We start from the raw sequence: 20,913 nt of genomic DNA on the forward strand, positions 1-20,913 counted from the left end.
TGTCAGTTCTTGAATTTTTCCCGGAGGGAAGTCGACTTTCGCCAAGTGAATGTTGATTCCGTATTTATTGGCCCGTCTAATGTCAATGAAACCCCCACAGACGACAGAAAAGACGAGAAAAAAAATTTTCATTTTCACGTGAGTCAAGGGTCAGATCTTGGATTTTCTCAGAGGGAAAGTCGACTTTCGCGAAAATCGAATTTTTCGGGGAATTCATTCAATTATACGTAAATAAAAATTTTCTATTAACATTTTATCGAAGGGCTGAGGTGAGAGATAGAACCGTAAAAAAGACAATCGGTTGTATAGAAGAAAGGAATAATAAGAATAATTATGATGATAACATTCAACTAAGTTGCAAATCTGACAAAATTAGTTGAAAAGAAATCTCATTCAATTTAATAAAATGAAATAAATAAAATAAACATTCGGAGCCATAGTGCTAATTTATTAGCAAAAATAACTATACTATATGCAATACAAGAGCACCTTCCCACTTGTTTTAATTTTGTTAAAATAACTATAGCTTAATTCTTCTAACATTCATTCTTCCTAATTGTGGCACGAAGGAAAATTCGCAAAGTAGATTTTTTTAAATCTACAATAACTCGAGATCGGCAGAGTGAACGTGGCCAATTATTTTTTCATTTTGAAGGCATTTTTTCATGCTTGAAAATGAGACCAGATCCACCGAAATCGGATCATTCAGTCTGGAGATATCGGTGATTTAAGAGTCTGCTTCACTCTTTTCTTTATCCGCGTACATGTCAATACGAATGTACGTGTTATCTCTTCATTCAGAACCGATAGTTCTTCTCTTCGGTGGTGGACACCCACCCCTGCCGAAAATCTCCGAGCATACTTTCCCAACTCTCCTCCCAAGTCCCTCAGAAAATCTCACCGCGGTATCATCGATCTCAATGGCTTTCAAGTAACATCCTGTCTCCTCCGCCTCGCACGGGGCATAATGGTGCAGGAGAGCAATTTCCGGGTCCACCACGAGCTCTTTGAACTCTGAAAAAAGAACAGTTGTCATTCTACTTGTGCTGATGCAGCAGTCTGCATTGAATTTCACTCTATTATATTTTATGATCTTGAATGTTTTTTATTACCTCTTTGTGATGACATCAGTGAGCCCGCTCGGAACTCCCAGACATTGTAGCTACCTATTTCCACTGTGTCCCGACCGCGGACGATATATCTACTTCTCTCTCGAGCTTTGTGGGGCTTTTTCAAACGCTTTGTTTTGGCTCTCGTGTAGAGATAAGGCTCTGGTACGAAAAAATGAAATATTTCAGTTTTTTCTCAGAGAAAAAATTGCTTGTTGAAGAAAATTATATGTTGCTCTGAAGAGATCTTTTGTCGTGTTGAATCAATTTACTTGTGGACAAAAAAGAAAGTTTCCACCAAAACATGATAATTTTCGTAGTAGTAATTGTTCTCGTAAGACATTTATACGTCTTTCGGGTAAATACATTCGTTCTACAGAGAATTATATGAGGCTCTGGTTTTATTAAGTGAATGTTATTGAGTAGTGCATATGTTTGTCCAGTAAACACTTATATTTCCTTGGAACAAATGATAATTTCAAGAGGAAACTACAATTCTCTTGCCGAAAACTGTGTTATTGGCAAAACTTAATAATTTCGAGGGGACAATTTTTTTTGGGAAAAAAATTTTCTTTCCTCGTCAATGTATTCTTTCTGTGGTATAAACCTATGGAATTCTCTCAGATCAAATGATTGTCGTACAATAGATTATATTTTTTCCTGCCAACAGTTCGAATTCTTCTAGGAATATTTCTGATGATCACGACAAAAATGTAATTTTTGTGAAAGATATTAAATTTCCTTCCTGTTGTGGAACACATAATTAAATGTGCATAAAACACATCATTAATATATTATGATATATTTTAAAAATATATTCATCAAATTACGTGGGAAAAAATGAAGTGGAAACAGCAAGAGTGATGACATCTGTCGTTTTATTGCCATCGTCAATTCCCATAAAATTTGATAACATCCAAACGTTTCGCCACTTAAATTTCCGTAAATGGAATCACGTGTCAATTAAAACGGTTATCAAACCGCGCCTCCATCAATTATTCATCGAGCTGATTGAATTTATTCGTATCATTAAATGCCGAAGGGCCAGAAAAAAAAATGGAAAATAACTCACCTTTTTCCCGGGCTCGCTCATCATCCTCGTACATCGTATAAAAATACACATTCCTGAATATAAATCCAGCGAATTCGCTCTGATCAGGCGATGAATCGAGTTCGTTCATCAGTTCTCGAATATTGTCGTGACGTCTGGGTACCAGAAACTCATCAACATCGAATGTTGCCACGTACTTGTATCTATGGTGATGAGTATTTCGGTAGAGGCAGTCGTTCAATGCTGCAAAGAGGCCCTGATGTCGGAGAGTTTGCTCGTAGACGTAGATCGATGGTAAAGTCCAGTTGAGAACTGTCGCTGTTAACTTGAGTTTGTAGTACTCTAGGACTTTGTCTACATCCGGGGAGACTGATGAGTTGTATATGGTGAAGTGGTCGATCCCCATCATTTCGTAGTACTCGATAAACTCGATTAATTCGAGGGGACGATCGAAATTGTGGTGGAGAACTAGAATGAAAATTAATTTTCTCACTTCAGGTAGAATGAGCCTCAATCTTCAAAAGCTTCTGATCCAGGGGTGCGATTTCAACTAGTCAAAATTCATTTCAAGGATAATTCATTGTTTATTTCATTTTATTAAATTGAATGAGATTTCTTTTCAACTAATTTTGTCAGATTTTCAACTCAGTTGAATGTTATCATTGTCATTAAAAGCTATTCTTATTATCGTTCTTCTGTACAACCGACAGCCTGAAAAAATATCCTCAAAGTTATAATCGCGAAATTCACCTCAGCGGATGTCGACTCATCAAAAATTGAAGCCGATCTCTTGTATTTCCGAATGAAAATACGACCCACCTGGCACGCACACAGCAATCGAGCTACCTCCCCCATAAAACTGGTTCAACCCCTCCTTCGGGTAATGAACATCGACGAATTGTCCACCACCTCCAATCCCCACAGCTTCCGGGAGCTGTTTGAAATTATAGAAGAACTCGTAATCATGTGCCCAGAGGTACGTCAGATCGCAGACGACGAGGAATGCTGAGTACTCCAGGTCCCAGTGCTCGTTCAATATCCTCACCCGGGCTGGGACCTTCCTCAACATAATTTTTCGTTCGTTGTCCTCATATTGAAGAACGCATGTCAGATCCTCGCTTTGAGTTTTGGTCGGCAGTAAAGCTGTTACGATTAACTCTCCCCACGTGCTCTTTTCAGAGTTCGAGTACTTGACGATGACCTCGGGACGGGTGTCCAGATAAACCGAGTAAATATGTCCGCTTATATTGTCCAAGGGAATCCACTCATCTCCTTCTGTGAACGCTTGTCTGGCCATATACTGCAATTCCAGGTCTAGAATGTCTGCTATGCGGTCTTGTAAGGCGTAAATTTCCCTGATTTTTCTGTCTCTCTGAAGGACAGAACGATGAAACGATTGGATATTGCCCTCGACAGGTCATTTACCATCTCAGAAAAGTAAATTTGTCACTCACCGATTTTCCGACGATCGACAAACTGACGATAACAAGTCCGACAAATGTGAAAGCTATTTTCGAACATCTAGACATCGTCCAATTGGAGACTATGGGTTTATGGATTAGTTGATAGGTCATTATAATGGTATTTACACTAGTTGAGTAGTCACGCGCCACTACTCAATGTCACAATTTTCTGGCACTTGGGAGTTCGCCATTTTTACAATTCGATAACTGACTCCTTTCCGCGAGGAGAAATACTATTCAATACCTGGAGAGTTACACGACCGACTGATAGAGCACGAAATTTCCGTTATCTCTGAGTGGTTGAGATAAGAGTTCACGACGTACATGTTAAATTGTACTGAATGAGAGTTGAGTAGTGATAGTGGTTTATTTGTCATCTGTTGAATAATCGTAATAATAATTTAACGGAATTTATTGGAAGAAAAATACAAAGTAGATCCCTCACAATAGGCCATCGCCCGAGGGCCTTCAGCCAAGTATATACATATGAATAGAATTTTATATTTTGTTTTTGTTGGTGTAGTATTTAGAGTCTAATGAATTGAAAGATGCGTATATAGTGTTCGGAGTCTAAAAGAGTAGATCTGATAGATTGATGCGGTACTGTTACATGTATTGGTTTAAACGGATGAATGAGGGTACACTGTTGAAAAAATTTAACTGAATTTTCCAGAAAATGACACTGAATTCAATTTAACGGAAAAAAGTCTATGAAACTTCAAGTTTCCCTGAAAATTCAAGGAAATTCCTAATTTTTCAGTGGAAAAACCATGAAAATTCCGAAACTTCCATGAATTTTCAATGTAAGCATGATAATTCAATAAGAAATTGCTCTGAAATTTCAAAAAATTGAAAATTCAAGGACATTTTTGCTTGAATTTTCCCAATTTCCATGAATTTTCATGGAATAATTTCACTGAAATTTAAAATTTCCATGAATTTTCCACGAGAATCACGAATTTTCAATGGTAAAATTCCCTGAGGTTTCAATGAAACCGTCACTTGTTTCATATTTCAAGACTAAAGTCCGGAAACTTCAGTGAAAATTTTTTAACAGTGTATAGGGTACAGTAATTTATTCAGGTGTTATTCCCCCCATGCGTCATTACTATATAAATTTATGCGAGTGGATTGTAGATTTTCGAGCAGGGTAAGAGGCGGATATTTAAACCTGGATCTAGCATTGGGGTTACGCTTATGGCAGAGGTCAGGAATATGGTCCAGTTTATTTAATGCAAAATTTGATGTCAATTGGTTGAATCTGTTGAGGATGGGCTGAATTGTGGTGCATTCATAATGGAGTTTTCTGTTAAATAGGAATTGTTGGATAATTTTAATTAGATATGTAGGGGTGTTAATTTTGTTTAGTTTGAAAAGTAGGTCTTTATGCCACACACTATCAAAAGCTTTCTGAACGTCTAAGAAGAGTGCGTTGATTTTGAGATTGTTTGTGTTGAATATTTGGGGAACATTCAACAAGTAATAAGTACTTTGGAAATGGAGGGGATTTACTGAGAAAATGAGTCCATTGTCAATAGAAATATTAAATTTATTACTCGTTAATTTACAAAAATTACAAAATATGGAGGGTAAATACAGAAAATATCGTAACTTCATACATAAATTTGGTAGAATAGTGAAATTGATAATTCTTGATTTCAACATTCACTGACAACATTCTACCACTTGATAACAGAATCCAACCATCTATCAATTTTCTCAGAATTAATCTTCACCCATTTAATGTTATTAGCGACAGTCTCAAGAGCCCTTGCCCTGTAAGCCTTCCCGGCCCCAGCCTCCGGATACTTATCAAAGAAAGCCTTCAACTCCTGCAGCTTAATCTCAGTAGCGAAAGAAGCTGCTATTCCAGGTACCAACTGTCCCAAATACCTATCATTCAGCGTGTACCGTTTCACCAAGAACTCCCAGTTCTCCCTGACCCAGTCCCAAACTAGAGGGGTACCTATGGGATTCCTGGATATTGCCAGAAGACACCCGAAAGTGTCCTGAGACCTCACATGCTTTTCGTCAACTGCTATTCCAATGAATTTACTTAGAAGCGAACTGGACTGGACTCCAGCCAGTCCTCGCTGGAGATTGAGTTTCTCACTGGCATCAGTCTCATCGATAAACCTCTGGAACATCACGTTCCACTCAGCCTCCTTGCCAACATGACTCATTCCATACTTGTAGACAGCTTCCCTGATGTCCGGGTGGGGCCTCACGTCTCTTACATCGTCTATCCACTTCTTGAAGATTTCGCCGACGTCATCGAGGCATTCAGTATGCCCAACAGTGCAGGCAAGATTCAGAACTGATGATCTCAGTCTACGTGTGTCGTGGTCCTCAAACTCGTCCACCTGCCATGTGACATCGTGATAGGGACTGTCCACCAGTTTCCTGAGGTATTGCTGAAAGATCAAAGCGATTAATTCAAGACGAAATCCTGGAGGTGAGCGAGACATTTGCCCTGTACTTTGACAAGACACTTACCCTGTACTTTGGCAAGACATCAGTCGACGCCAGAAGTTTATCAATGTCCTTCAGCTTGGCAGCAGCCACCCTCCAGGGGGTGGCGCTCTGCTCCTTCTCAAGATAAGACGTCATGCTCAAGGCAATGGTGTAGTCTAACTGACAGGCATGAGCCAAACTGAAGGCATCCTCGATAAGGCTAGTTCTGTCGGAAATAGACAGCCTCTTGTGGTGGCTTTGCAGCACTTCAACGAATGAATTCCACTCCTGGATGTCATAGTTGACTCGGTAATACCCCACCTGATCGTGATTGAACTTCACCCACTCGGCTGGTTCGGGCAGTTTGATCTCGAGTTTAGGGGCGTCTTTGTCGAACCAAATTAACGTTGGTACTGCATTCTGATCGGTTATGTAGGTAATTGGAATTGTCCATTTGTAACCGTAATCGGACTCGGTGGGATCGTATACAGCGTCTGGATCGGCTAGGAATCTCTTCTGGGTGAGGGTGAATGTCGTACCTTTTCTCGTGACATTGACCACGGGAAAGCCCATTTGCCTCGTCCAGGTATCCATTATCGCTGTGATATTGATTTTATTTCCCGCTGATGTCTGCAGAATTCGGAAGAGATCAGCGGTCTCGGCGTTGCTGTATTCGAATTGGTTTAGGTATGTCGTTACACCCCAGTTGAAGGTTTCTGATCCTACGAAGTTGTCCAGCATACGGAGGACTGATGCACCCTGCAAATTCATCAATTTGAGTAGTTGAATAATAGGTTCCACCAGTTATCAACTGGATGACATTTCAACTGAGATTTATCAACTGCGACATTTAAACTGTGACAAATCCACTGGAATTTTTCAACTACGAGACTTGAGCTAGGTTTTAAACCACTACTTACGGATAAAAAATTAACAATAATATAGCGGTGAATAAAAAAACACAAATACTTGAACTAAATAATCAATAAGCCCAAATTTAATTAATCAACCGATACTCGCGGTTGTAAAACATCATCGTTTAACATATTCGATCCGACTAAATTGCTATAAAATCACTTCGTGATGATTATCCTTTCCCATTTTCCTTCTGTATTTATTTTAGTTATTCGGCTGATAGAGCGATACGGAAGATCTATATAAGAGTCAACACACGGCGAAAGCACCTACTATACCCTTCTTAGCTCATTCGGTAATCATCCGAGTGTATGCCAACAAATTGAAGAAATCTTGTCAAAGATATTGTAAAAACGGCAGTAAATATTGTTCAAAAATACATTTGAATCCTTGAAGAAGAAAAATTTTAGTTGAAATGTCGCGGTTGAAATATCATTCAGTTGATGAGTCGTGTCACCGTTGAATAATTGTTTTCTCAATCTGAAAAACTTTCGATCCGTTTTCAAATGACAATATCTCGAGATCGGCTGAGTGAATTTCCTCCATCTTTTTTTCATTTTGAAGGTATTTTTTTAGCCTTTAAAATGATTTTTGACTCGTCCAAATCGCATCACTCGATCGAGAGATATTGCCGATGAAACATCATCCGTGAAATGACCAACTCACCTTGCTATAAGTTATCACATCAAAAATGGCAGTAATCTCATCAGGATTAGCAACAGTTTGTACAATAGGATGTGAGCTGAGTTTGGCATCAGTAATAAAAACCGGATGAAGTGTTTCCGGCAAGAATCTGTTCATGACCCCCCAATCCGGTAGAATGGCGTCAGCACTCTTGTACTGCATGTAACTAGCAAAACCCTCATTCAACCACAAGTCGTGCCACCAGCCCATTGTGACTAGATTGCCAAACCACATGTGAGCAAATTCATGAGCAATGACCTGAACAATGCCCTCTTGATCAGCAGTAGAACTGGTCTGCTTGTCGTAAAGTAGTCTCGCTTCTCTGTAAGTGATCAGTCCCCAGTTCTCCATGGCCCCAGAAACAAAGTCGGGAATGGCAGCCATGTCGAGTTTGGGTAGTGGATAATCAATTCTGAAGAGCTTTGTGTAAAACTCGATGATCTTGACACCAATGTCCAAAGCAAACGCTGCTTTGTCCTTCTGAGCTCTGGTTGTGTAGACACTTATGGTAAATGTTTCGGTTTCGTTGAGTTTTCTTGCTGGCGCTGTTACGGAGACAAAGTCACTGACTATGAAGCAGATGAGGTATGTGGACATGGGCACACTCTTGGCGAATGTCACCGTTGTCAGGCCTAGATCGGGCTCGTTGATGACAGCACTCTCGGCGTTCATGCTGGAGAGGGCGTGATAGCCATCGCCTGTTGGATGAACAAGCTTAATGGTGAAGTGGGCCTTGAAGGAGGGCTCGTCGAAGCAGGGAAATGCTCTTCTGGCGTAGGTCGGCTCGAATTTCGATGTTGCTATCACCTTGTTCTGGCCGTGCTCGTCCTTATAGCGACTTGCGTAGAAGCCGACGATCTTGTCCGGCTGGAGGGCACCCTCGAAGTCGAAAGCCAGCTGGTACATGCCATCGGGGATGTCCTCGTTGAAGGTGACCACCAATTCCTCAAGTGCCTCGACTGTGTATCTGTCCTTTATCGGGATCTCGTGGTTCTCTTCGCGGTCGAAGGTCCTCAAACTTGCTTTCGTTATGTTCAGGTCCTTCTGGTGGAGTGCTATGTAGTTCCTCTTACTTTCTACGCGGATGAGGATTGTTACGTGCCCTGAGAAGGTACCTTGCACCAGGTCAGGGTGGAGGTAGAGGTCGTAGTCAATGGGCTTGACCGCTGGTGATAAACGAAATCTAATGTCCGTTGATTGGTCTTTTGATGTCATCCTCGAGTAGGCTTGCGGACTATCTGGATCTGTAAGGTAATTGACGTTCAAGTTTTTCATTATTTCGTTGTTATTGTTTATTGGAGAGACGTACCAATGTGGGGGTAATTGGGTGCACGTGTTGTCGAGAGTTTTTGCAAGCGAAATAATCTAGGTATTTGATATGCTAATCTCCGCCATGAGCGATAGGTCATCGTATTTCAAACTGTTGATTAATACTGAATGTGGCAATAATTATTGGTAATTTTTCTTCGATTTGAATTTTCCCGCTTATCTAGAAGAGAACAATATTGAGATAGGGGTGAGTTGAAGGAACTTTTTTCGATTTTCGATAATTCAAGAACCGCAGAGTCGAATTCCCCGATTTTTTTTTATTCTAGAGGTACTTTTTTGAACTTTGAAATGAATTTTGATTCATCCAAATCGCGTCGTCGGAGCGGAAGATATCGACAATTAAAGACGACTCGTTTTACTTAACTTTATGAAATTTTCAATGGCAATTGTGGGTTTTTATCCCCGAAAAGTGGCCAATCTGAGGGGTCAAAGTCTCTTACCGTGAGGTGTTTGCGATGATTGCGTGATGATCAATAGAGTAATCGTCAGAGTGCAGATTAATCCAAGAACAATGCAGAAACAGGATAGGCAGATAAAAGCCGGTGAGTCTAATTGATTCTTTCTAATGAAATTTTGCGTGCGTGAACCACCAGCGACATTACCACAATAGTCCCTCCGTGGTGGTGTCACGTGACCCGTATCATTCATTATAGGAGTGCGCAGGCGTCAGTGTCAAGGTATATGCGCGCTATTTTTTTGAATCAACAGGTTGACTGAGATATCTTGAAACAGTTGAATCTTCGATTTATCTCGTTTCATATAATTAGTGTCTAATCAACAGTTCACATTCCCTTGAATATTCAATGACTGTTGACCAATTAGTCAATATTGTCCAAGAGTTATTGTTTAATCTGGAGAAATAGAGACTGAAAATAACGGTAAAACAAATAGTGAACCTTAAATCACGTAACTGGCGCGAATAAATACAAATACTTTCTCTGTTATTACACTCGGGGAGGCACGTACTGTCCCAAGGCAAGGCTGACTTGGCACTGTCGGCCTGAACCAACTGCACGACCCACTCGATAAAAAATTTTCTCGTGTTATTACAGTCTCTGGACTTTCTCCCGAGTACAAAAGTAAAACTCAAAACACTGATAAAAAACCATTGTCTCGGTATTTTTTGAACTAGTGATATCACGGAAATGCCACGAAGAACTAAATTGATGACTACTTGGAAACGTGAACTCGACTCAATGACTCCCATTCAAATGTTTAAGCATCACCGGTGTAATTGGAACGAATTGAATAATTAGGTGATGTGGGGGGGGGGTGTCAATGGGCTGATTTCCGTGGATTTCTCGATAATTGACAGCAATTTCCGTTTTAGGTCACGATTGAATCGAAATTTTTAAGCAGAATTTATTTAATTTGAAATTGTTAAAGTGAAAAAATTCATTTCGCATGATTTTTCGGGGTTTATCGGAGATAATTGATAAAATAAATTGGAGCTTTGATCAATTCGAATAGTATTTTTCAGTTTCAATATTTCATGAATTAAAAAGTGGGGAATTGTTCTTGAATTTCATATAAAATAGTTATTTTTGCTAATAAATTATCAACATGCTTCTGAATGGATATTTTGGATATAATTTCCTTCTATCATGTATAATTCATTGTTTATTTAATTTTATTAAATTAAATAAGATTTTTTTTCAAGTAATTTTGTCAGATTTTCAACTTAGTTGAATGTTATCATCATCATTATTCTTATTATCCCTTTTTTCTATACAACCGATTGTCTTTTTTACAGTTCTATCTCTCCCCTCAGCCCTTCGATAAAATGTTAATAGAAAAATTTTATTTACACATACTTGAATGAACTTGAAACATCACGTTTGAAGAAACCATCAGAAAGCTCACTTTTAGGGAAATTCATGAAAAATTAGAAATTTTCGACAATCATAATAAAAATTAAATCAACCAATATAGCTATCGTAATTATCTTTCAACTTCGACTTAATGGCATTAAAACAAACATTTTGAGCTATGATTGAATTCATTTGAAGCATGATATTCAAAGATATCCCGGAATTCTGATTTTCAAAAAATACAAAATTTTTGCAAATTTTCAAATAACTCAAAATAACGATTATTGCTACTTCATCTTCGAAATCGGTCAAAAGGACATTCAAACAAATTTTGGAAGCCATCATTCAATCCATTCAGAAAATTTTTTTAGTTACCGTGGGACAATCGATTTTCGAAAAAATTCGAAAATTAAAAAACTAGTCGATGAATTAAATTTTAATTAATGGCGATCGATAGGGCTCAACAATATCTACATTTGAAAAAAAGGATTCAATCGCATCGATTCATTGGCGAACAATGATTTCAGAAAATTTTCATCAACTATTTAGAATATTTATGAAAATTTCATTTTCAATTCTTCATAAATTAAAAAATGAAAATGATAATTTTTCAAATACAAAAACAACACATCATTTTGCCCCATAAATTGTCAACACGAATGAAGACTAAACGTTGACCTCCAAAAAATCGTTGAAAATATCATCTGAAATGACTCTTGAATTAAGATTAATCAGTGAAAATTTATTACGATGCAGCCACAAGTAAATAACCCAATTACGCCCTCGCGATTCGTAATTAGGGTTAATCATGCGTCCGATTGAATATGTAATCGTAGTATCCCTAGGTGATGCGTGCAATATTATCACGTATTCTCCGCCAAATATTGTTCGAACAATACCGAGCATTTGTTCTCCAGTCACGAACGCTAGAATGAACGCAGAATATAAATATTTAATCTGTGTGTGCTCATTGCGCAATTGTCAAGAGCACAAGATTTACATGGTCGTATCGTAAATTAGATAACCCAGTGGTTGGCGAAAAAATTATCCACTAAGAAAAATGTTTGAGGAAATTTTTGTCGAGGAAATGTTCAATAATTCACGATTCGAGAATTATGAATAGAAATGCCAGATCAGCAGACCTTGGGCTGTTGCACTAGCAGCGTTGACTCAAATTCTGTCGACGTTTAGTTTTATTGAATGACGAGAAATATTTCATGGTGTGCTCATTCAATCGTGTAACATGACAATTATTCCAAATGTATTCTAAAGTCGTATTTAGATGAGAGAAGGTATTCATCATTTTTAATCATCAATATCTCAGGATCGGCTGTGTGAAATTGCCCAATTTTTCTTTCATTTTGAAGATATTTTTTCCAGCTTTAAGACGAATTTTGACTCGTCGAAATCGAACCATTTGATCGGGAGATATTCATGATTCAAGAAGCTCTATTTTAATTCATTCAAAAATCAATGAATTAAACACAAATACTTTTGGTCGTAATAATAATTTATTCATAAATACAATGTAAATATTAAGATAAATGGGGCCTATGTGCGAGGAGAAACTGAATGTGTTGGAATAGACCACTAAATAATTATTGTCTACCCCCTCTCTCTCTCTCTCTCTCTCTCTCTCTCTCTCTCTCCTTGAAATGTCAATTTAAAGGGAGAGAAGAAAGTAACTAGTCCTTGAAAATAAAAACAAAATAGTTCATGAGCTGAGCTCTCAGCGATACTCGAAGATACTATGTATTTCTACTTCATCTTAGTCTTGTGCTGTCGTGTCAATTATCTTGACAGCATTTCACCAACAGTTGTACAAAAAAAATTAATCATACAAGCGAAACAATATGTGATTACGTATTAACGGAAGACCGACGAACTTTGAAGCAATCGAACCCGTAGTTAACGTACATCTATTACCTTTAGTAACGTATAAAATTCGATGATTGATGTATCACCACAAAGTCTCGTTAAAAAAAATCACGCGAATTTTCGTCATTGGCCATTCATTTCTGGGCGAATTGGCTGAATGATGAGGAAAAAAAGTCACTCGATAGCGCGATTAAGTAGTCAATTCACTCGAGTTCATATTTATCATCATTTTAGTCACTCTTGTTACTGATCTCCACATCCTGTATCTCCTCAGGTGACATATCAGCGTCACCCCATCCCCATATAGCCCCCTCGTGCGAATGCTCATGATTATTATTCTGCTGTACTCTTGTACCATCACCAGTTCTAGCAGCACGTTTTTCAATCATCGAGATTGGCACTGTCTTGAGGTCATAGGCTTGTCCAATTGAAGCGAAAAAGTCAATGAAACCAGTTGTAAAATTGCCACGATAATCACCAAGCTCAGCAGCTTTGTAATCCCAAGGAAAAACGTGATGATAATTGTGCCAGCCTTCGCCAAATGCGCCAAGTGCTATCTTGAGATTGTCAGTTGGGCTTATGGATCTGTTAATAACAAAAATAATTATTAGAGTTAACTTGGTGTGTGTGTGTGTGTGTGAATTTACCAAGGTTACAGCGCTTGAGAGGTGAATGGTATTTGGCATTTTGGTGAGGTGACAAGTTATTCTTGTTTGAATACTCACTTGTCGTATGGCTTTGTACCCCAAATGTGTGCGGCTGAATTGACAAGCCAGGTGAGATTCAATGATAATGTGTATCTGAAGACTGTTATGTACCAGGAGTACATTGGCCTCTCGTTCCAAAAGTATATTGGTATCCATGTGGGTATGAGAAAGCATATCAGGGGCATGAGAAGGAGGTAGAGCCTTCTCTGCCAGACGACTATTGGATCAGCATCGAGATCACTCATGTCCACGGTTTTTCCTTTGTTTATCACGTCTGGATGTTTGCGAATTAAGAGCCAACCCATGTGGGAGAAGAAGAAGCCTCGCTTTGCGTTGTGAGGATCAGCATCGGTGTCGGTGAATTTGTGGTGGACTCGGTGATCTCTCACCCACTCGTAAATGTGATTCTGCAATAATTCGTGGCATTTTTTTGTTGTAATGTCTGTTATTATTGGATTGATGAATTCATTTGGTTCATCTTGCATTTATTACCTGGAAGGCGAGGGTTTGGAAGACCATCAGGAGCAGCCTCATAGGCCATTTTGCTTTGTATGCTCTGTGCGCCCACAGCCTGTGAGCACCAGCTGTTATTCCAACTGCTGAGGATATCGCCACTGCCCAAACTTGAAGAGAAAAATTTCATACGTGAGAGAAAATTCATTGATAAATCGGCTGGGTTCAATTGGAAATATCTTGTGATCAAGCGGTGCGATTTTGACGAGTCAAGTGCCATTTTGAAGATTGAAAAAATATCTTCAAAATGAAAGAAAAATCAGTCAATTTCACTCTGCTGTTCTCGAGTTATTGGCAATTGAAGAAATTTGGAATTTTAATGCTGAGGATTGTGTTTGGGGTACTTACACATAATAAATGTTAATAATTTTCCTTTGAAGAACAATAGGTAAGCTCCGTACAGTGCTGCAACGTGGAGGTACACGAAGGCTATGACATTTCTCCAGACAATTCGCCATTTGTATTTTGATTGTTTCTGTGGTTTTTCTACTGGGGTTTTCGATAAATTTTCCAATTCAGTCGTTTGTTTACTCGCTTCAGCATTCTGCGAGGCCTCGAGAAAGAGGGTCGCCGAACTGCCAAAGAGATTCGGTGCCATGGTTCAGGACACTGAAAATAATACGATTAATTCGTTACTAAAGTCGAAATTACAAAATTTTCAATTTTTTCAAAATTCAAAATTTATTTTCCTCTTGGGTATTTTTATCTGAAATGAATTCCATTCAGTTTTCTACTTCATATTCTGTCAAACAGTGGAATTGCGAAACTAATTTTTTTTTTCAGTGTAAAGAAATTGAAGTGACGGTTTCAAAAAATATTTTGCGATGATTAATCATTTAAAATTTGATTTCCGAAAGCTTTCACTGGAATGCCATTAAAAATGGACCTTCGTTGCTTTTCTTATTCTTTTGTACGAAAAGAGTATTGACAAAAATTTCGTCATCTCGCTGGAAATTTCGAAATATTCATTGAAAACTCGACGTTTTCATTAGTGAATGATCGAGAAAATAATGAATATAAGCATGACAATCGATGATATGCTTGTTTCACACCGTAATAATTCAAGTGTCGTGCTTAACATGCGTCACAAACGCTCGCGCCGAAGGAAAAAAAAAATTCAATGGCTGTCATTTGAAATTCACCCGGGAGATTATTAAAAATAACGTGGGATTTCACAAACCACGAATGTGAAAGGGAATTCGTTCAAAAGAGTTTGTTTTCAATGACTCACTCGTTCCCCGAGATTATTTCAGTGATTAGCATCTCGAAGATATTCCTCGAGACGTAGAATGAAAATCTGCGACACATTTTAGGGGACAGGAATGAGAAAAAGAATGAGACGTTGAAGTGTCTCGAATTGATGCAAATTCCGTGAAATAATGGCGACGAATTTTTTATGCTCAAAAAATGTTGTGCAACTGCAAAATATTTTTGTTGGTTAAGGCCCAGAGACCTTTCGAATGTTATCTGGATTTTTTAAATCTTTCGTAATCCAAAATTGTCAATTGAGTGGTACATCATGTAAAAATTCCCAAAAATTATGATAGAATGATTAAAAAAATAGAAAAAATTCTGAACTTTTTCAAAGAGCTTTTTTAATTGAGATTCAGAATGAGTTGAGAAAAGTGGAAATTACAAATATCTGATTCGCTGTGGCTAATTATCTATTAGCTCTCATTGCAGATGACAGATTGCAGGACTTAATTGACAAGTTCAGATGACGAAAGATGAAAAAAAACATCGAGATAACGTTTGAAAGATAGTACACCCGGGACTTAAATGGAAGAAAAAAAATTGGGGGATTCAATTTTTTACACAATTTTTAAAAAACAGAATACTCTGGGTCAATTAGAATTCTGGACGTAATCTAATCAGTTCAGGTGTTGCATAAAATTTGACTGAAGTGAATAAAGAAGTAGCACGCGAGTGACTTCCGTTAGATGTTCAATGAAAAATTAAGTGTCTTTTTCATTGGTGAGACAAAATGACTTGCAAATTGAATGCTTGGGGCAATATCAATGTAGTTAATGTATCAGCAAAATAATTTTTTAGGTACAGTGTCACTGGACCCGCAGCACTGGGCACTCTTTCACGGAAGAAAATGTCATTTATTGACATATCATTGCGATGAAATGTGAAATAATGACGATGTGAGATATTTTTTAATAGTAATTCAATGGTGTGTACACTAGAATTCGGAATTTACGGGCATCCAAGTACTTTGGCTATTTTTTCTGCAGTTTAATATTTTTCTACAGTGATTTTATTATTTAAACTTTATAGGTCTGAATTTGAATTTCGATATTAATGCGTTGGAAAACATTTTAAACATCTGAAAAAGATTAGAAATTTTCTTTTGGAGGAAAATTGATAAAATAATTTGAAAATTGCGATCATTTTTCATAAATAATTGACAAATTTGATGATTGAAAATAGGTAATTCTATAGTGTGTTCTGTACCAAACAGTAAAACATACTTGAATATCGTCAAGGTATATATCAAAACAATATCATGCAAATGTTAGTCCTTATGAATTTTCGGAAAAAAATCTAAATAACTTAATTTATGGCATTTTCATACGTTATTGAGTCTTTCTACCCTCATATATTATTGATGAAGGCAACAATAACTGTTTGAGCCAAATCAAAAATTATTTGTTAATTGTTTGAATCAAATAAAAAATCATTTCACAAAATTTCCATTTTTAAGAGTTGAATATCGCAGAAAATATGTACTACAAAATATTACAAAAAATTTACCGTATTCGGAATTTATCGATCTACCGTGAATTAGTTTTTTAAGAATATCGTAAGAATCGTTTTTTCATGACACCGAAACATCGCGTTTTTATATCTGGAGAATATTATAAACATTATCTCCGAAAGTATGAAGACAATCGTAACAAAAACCTGTTTTCTCGGGATATTAACCCTCTACGGTGAATTTCAATGTCCCCACTCTCGGGCCATCGAAGCGGAGTACCGGCGTCCCCACTCGAGCACTTTACTACGCTCTACTATGCTCTTCACCGCAGAGGGTTAAAGTGTAAACAGCCGGGAGAAAGGATGCCAACGGTACCTGTCGGCTCCATTTTTCATCAGCTTTCTTTGTGTAATCGAGATGGAGTAAAATTCAATCAGTGTCCCACATAATTTTATCACCATTATATACGCAATCACTCATTCATCAGCCGTTACAAATTATTATGAGTGATTGATGGTGAGAGAAATTCACCGGAATCGGATAAACGGTTTCGGAGAAATCTCGGGTTTTTGATAAATGTTTGCTAATGAAAAATGCAACAATTGGATAATGACTGTGTTGAATGTCAATGTTGCATGCGGATCTGGGAGAAAAGACGTGCGTGCAGAAGTTGAATTTAAATAAACATGTATTTTCAATCAATTTAATCTCTCCGTCCGAGATTGAATGACGACAAGGTATTCATAATTTTTAATTACCAATATTTCAGGATCGGCTGAGTGAAACTGGACAATTTTTATTTCGTTTTGAAGATATTTTTTCGGGCTTTAAAATGAAATTTGACTTGTTGAAATCGAATCATTTGATCCGGAGATATCGATGATTAACGAAGCCCTTGATCGCGTCTTCCATAAAATTTATAGTAATTCGCGTTTTTAGAGCTCAATATTGGGATTCCTTTATTAAAATAAAATTTCTTTTGAGATACATTCTCGAGTAATTATCCAGCGACGCCTCTTTCTCTCGACATGTAGTCCACCACTGGATAAAAACCACAATTTCTCGTGTATTTTCATCTCAATAAGAGTGTCCAAGATGAACGGAATTGCACCGTAGTATTTGAAACGAAACGGTACTCGTTGCCCACTCGATACCGATGAGAATTTCAAGTAGTAGGGGAAAAGTGAAACGAGCGAGAAGGACGTTAACTGGTGAATCTCGAGCGCAAGGAAGTGAGATGAAGTGTCTGTAGCGGTTCGTTGAAACATGTTCCATTGGTGAAGATCGAGGCCAATGGAGATTTTCAGGTCAACGAGAATATGTTTATCCTGCCGGCGCGATGCCGCACAGCCGAGTCACTAACCACAATTTTTACTTTTTAACGGTGGGGCAAAATGGGGGCTTTTCACTTTTTTTTTGTATTCAAAATTGCGAGAGGGGTTCATCAGTAAAAGGGGAATAGTCGTATTTTCCGCGGGGAAATAATTATCTTCAGTGAGGGAATGTGATGTTTTGATTGCGAATGGACGCTTTGTAATCGTTTGAATTTAAGTTTTGGACGAATTGATGGAATTGAATCTTTGTTGTCAAATGTAGGTATTGTTGAGCCCTGTCGATCGCCATTAATTAAAATTTAATTCATCGATTATTTTTTTTAATTTTCGATTTTTTTTTGAAAATCGGTTGTCCCACGACAACTAAAAAAAATGTTCTGAATTGATTGAATGATGGCTTAAAAAATGTGTTTGGATGTCCTTTTGACCGAGTTGGAAGATGAAGGCGATAGTAATAATCGTTATTTTGATTTATTTGAAAATTTGCAAAAATTTTGTATTTTTTGAAAATCAGAATTCCGGGGATATCTTTGAATCTAATGCTTCAAATGAATTCAATCATAGCTTAAAATGTTTGTTTTAATGCCATTGCGTCGAAGTTAAAACATGATTACGATAGCTAGATTGGTTGATTTGATTTTTATCATGATTGTTGAAAATTTCGAATTTTTCATGAATTTCCCGGAATGTCAGCTTTCTCATGGTTTCTTCAAATGTGATGTTTCAAATTCATTCAAGTATGTGTAAATAAAATTTTTCTATTAACATTTTATCGAAGGGCTGATACCTCCTTCTCCCCGGGGAGAGATAGAACTGTAGAAAAGACAATCGGTTGTATAGAAGAAAGGGATAATGAAAATAATGATGATGATAACATTCAACTGAGTTGAAAATCTGACAAAATTTGTTGAAAAGAAATCTTATTCAATTTAATAAAATGAAATAAACAATGAATCATACGTGATAGAAGGAAATGATGTGCAAAATAAGCATTCGGAAGCATATTGCTAATTTATTAGAAAAAATAACTATACTATATGCAATTCAAGCGCAATTTTCCACTTGCTAAAATGTCAAGTGTCCTTTTTGCCAAATTCTTTCCTACTTCCTTGTATTTAGTCAACGGCTATTACACGCATGCCTCGATGCAGTAATTATTGGGTTGTTTGTTTGACGTCTGGGGTAGTTATTAGTTATCTTTAGTCAGGGTTCTGCTTATCAAAGGTCGTTTATTTAGACGTTTAAGTGCGGTTTCAGGTGTTTTTTTTTGCCCCACACGTGCCGATAAAACGAAGGTATTTTTCAAGTAAAATTGCGAATTACAGAGGGGAAATTTATACTTCGTTGCACGCTTCTTCTTCATCTCGAATGAAAATTTCGAAACGCGTTTTTGGTCGTCACACGTGAGCCGGCTTTCAGTAATTTTTCTCACTTCCGTGAGAGAGAAGTGAACATTTAACGATTGAGCGAATAATGATGATAAATAATATCCGTTTGTTTTGCATTTCCGGTTGCACGAAGTGTATGGTTTAAACAGTTTCCGTCAATTTCATACGTAAAACCGCGAAATTGAAGAAAATAGTGATTTGATTTGATTAGTTATGTTAATTTATTCATTTCTGCGTTTTTTAGAAACAAAAAAATTGAAATTGACTCGGGGAATTGCCGGATGGGTTTGAATAATGGAAATAGTAAACAAAATCACGTGATATACGGTGCGGCGAGTCAGAATTTCTTGAAAATTCCCACGAGAATAAAAACAATTTGAACAAAAAATTATCAACTCGTGTCACCAATGAAAAACTTGTCATGGATAATAATTTTAAAAAATCAAATGATTCGATTTAATTACTTATGTTAATTTATTTATTCCTTCGTCTTTTTGAGAAATAAAAAAATTGAAATTGACTCGAGGCATCTCTCGATACGTTCCGATAATGAAAATAATAAACAAACTCGCGTGATATTCAATACAACCAGTCAAAAATTGTTTGAAAATTTCCACGAGAATAAAAAAAAATTGCCGACTCGAATGACCAATGAAAAACGTTTCCGTCTTTTTTGCGAATTCAGGCCGAAATACGGGGATGTATAATAATTTTAAAAAAATAATAATTTGACTTGAGTAATTATGTTAATTTATTTATTTCTCCGTTTTCGAGAAATGAAAAAAGTCAACCCGAATCACCGATGACAAACGTGTCCGTTCGGTTCGCGAGATCACGTCGAAATTCGGGGATGGATGATAATTTAAAAAAATCAAATTATTTGACTTCATTATTCATGTTAATTTACTTATTTCTTCGTTTAAAAAAAAATTAAAATTGACTCGAGGCATTTCTGGATACGTTTGAATAATGAAAATAATATACAAACTCACGTGATATTCAATACAGCCAGTCAAAATTGCTTGAAAATTCCCGCGAGAATTAAAAAAAAAAAATTGAAAAAAATCAAATCATTTGACTTGATTATTCCTATTAATTTATTTATTTCTTTCTTTTTGAGAAGTAAAAAAATTGAAATTGACTCGAGGCATCTCAGGATGCGTCTGGATAGTAAAAATAATAAACAAACTCACGTGATGTGCGATGCAGCCAGTCAAAAATCCTTGGAAATTCCCACAAGAGAAAAATTGGAAAGAAAAAAAATTGTCGATTCGAATCACCTATGAACAACGTGTCCGTTCTGTTCGCGAGTTCACAAGGAAATACGGGGATGGATGAGCGTATGTCCCACTTATGGAGTTTCTTGTTGCCCCCCCAGTTCATTTCTCACTGACCAAAACAGTTTACCCCCACCAGTGGGAGGAAAAAAATGAAATGTCGACGGTGTGGACTAAAATCACTGGATGTTAGAAAGGCAATCACCGCTTGAACGCAAAAAAATGTCATCATTTTGGGAGAGAGGAAGACGATGACACTCGTCAATGATATTGTTCTTCACATGCTCGATTTCAAT

At 37.2% G+C, this 20,913-nt stretch overlaps 3 protein-coding genes across 5 annotated transcripts; all 3 read right to left on the minus strand.

Moving 5' to 3' along the window:
• Positions 1 to 489: 489 nt before the first annotated feature.
• On the minus strand, positions 490 to 3,934 carry LOC107040705. Its single transcript, XM_015260908.1, has 5 exons — positions 3,615 to 3,934; positions 2,980 to 3,532; positions 2,182 to 2,628; positions 1,113 to 1,271; positions 490 to 1,014 (listed from the first exon to the last, which is right to left on the minus strand). The coding sequence occupies exons 1-5, from the start codon at positions 3,732 to 3,734 to the stop codon at positions 794 to 796; spliced, it is 1,500 nt and encodes a 499-aa protein (XP_015116394.1). The 5' UTR covers positions 3,735 to 3,934; the 3' UTR covers positions 490 to 793.
• Positions 3,935 to 5,151: 1,217 nt separating this feature from the next.
• On the minus strand, positions 5,152 to 10,170 carry LOC107040731 (glutamyl aminopeptidase). 3 transcript variants are annotated; one of them, XM_015260944.1, is made up of 5 exons: positions 9,954 to 10,170; positions 9,446 to 9,871; positions 7,659 to 8,920; positions 6,120 to 6,836; positions 5,152 to 6,037 (listed from the first exon to the last, which is right to left on the minus strand). In XM_015260944.1, exons 2-5 carry the CDS (start codon positions 9,651 to 9,653, stop codon positions 5,303 to 5,305), a joined length of 2,922 nt encoding a protein of 973 aa, XP_015116430.1. In that variant the 5' UTR covers positions 9,654 to 9,871; positions 9,954 to 10,170; the 3' UTR covers positions 5,152 to 5,302. The 3 variants fall into 3 exon arrangements, with proteins under 3 accessions (XP_015116430.1, XP_015116431.1, XP_015116432.1); XM_015260945.1 differs by having other exon boundaries at positions 9,446 to 9,727; positions 9,902 to 10,170; XM_015260946.1 differs by lacking the exon at positions 9,954 to 10,170 and adding an exon at positions 8,986 to 9,165 and having other exon boundaries at positions 9,446 to 9,514.
• Positions 10,171 to 12,308: 2,138 nt separating this feature from the next.
• On the minus strand, positions 12,309 to 20,675 carry LOC107040722 (acyl-CoA Delta(11) desaturase). The gene is made up of 5 exons (XM_015260928.1): positions 20,534 to 20,675; positions 14,263 to 14,523; positions 13,894 to 14,024; positions 13,420 to 13,808; positions 12,309 to 13,279 (listed from the first exon to the last, which is right to left on the minus strand). The coding sequence occupies exons 2-5, from the start codon at positions 14,510 to 14,512 to the stop codon at positions 12,925 to 12,927; spliced, it is 1,125 nt and encodes a 374-aa protein (XP_015116414.1). The 5' UTR covers positions 14,513 to 14,523; positions 20,534 to 20,675; the 3' UTR covers positions 12,309 to 12,924.
• Between the last annotated feature and the right edge of the window lie 238 nt (positions 20,676 to 20,913).

The sequence above is a fragment of the Diachasma alloeum genome, unplaced genomic scaffold (assembly GCF_001412515.2).
Source record: "Diachasma alloeum isolate Michigan unplaced genomic scaffold, Dall2.0 Dall_scaffold_00340, whole genome shotgun sequence".
Lineage (NCBI taxonomy): Eukaryota > Metazoa > Arthropoda > Insecta > Hymenoptera > Braconidae > Diachasma > Diachasma alloeum.

Bases quoted from the DNA above. Each gene is read 5' to 3' on its own strand.
- LOC107040705 (XM_015260908.1), bottom strand. From the start codon at position 3,734: ATGACCTATCAACTAATCCATAAACCCATAGTCTCCAATTGGACGATG. The intron at 1,272-2,181 runs GTGAGTTATTTT...TTTTCGTACCAG, and splicing joins TGAGCGAGCCCGGGAAAAAG to AGCCTTATCTCTACACGAGA. The intron at 1,015-1,112 runs GTAATAAAAAAC...TTCTTTTTTCAG, and splicing joins ACTGATGTCATCACAAAGAG to AGTTCAAAGAGCTCGTGGTG.
- LOC107040731 (XM_015260944.1), bottom strand. From the start codon at position 9,653: ATGAATGATACGGGTCACGTGACACCACCACGGAGGGACTATTGTGGT. The intron at 6,837-7,658 runs GTGAGTTGGTCA...ATGAATTTGCAG, and splicing joins ATGTGATAACTTATAGCAAG to GGTGCATCAGTCCTCCGTAT. The intron at 6,038-6,119 runs GTAAGTGTCTTG...TTGATCTTTCAG, and splicing joins ATGTCTTGCCAAAGTACAGG to CAATACCTCAGGAAACTGGT.
- LOC107040722 (XM_015260928.1), bottom strand. From the start codon at position 14,512: ATGGCACCGAATCTCTTTGGCAGTTCGGCGACCCTCTTTCTCGAGGCC. The intron at 14,025-14,262 runs GTAAGTACCCCA...TTTCTCTTCAAG, and splicing joins ATTATTAACATTTATTATGT to TTTGGGCAGTGGCGATATCC. The intron at 13,809-13,893 runs GTAATAAATGCA...GAATTATTGCAG, and splicing joins TCCAAACCCTCGCCTTCCAG to AATCACATTTACGAGTGGGT.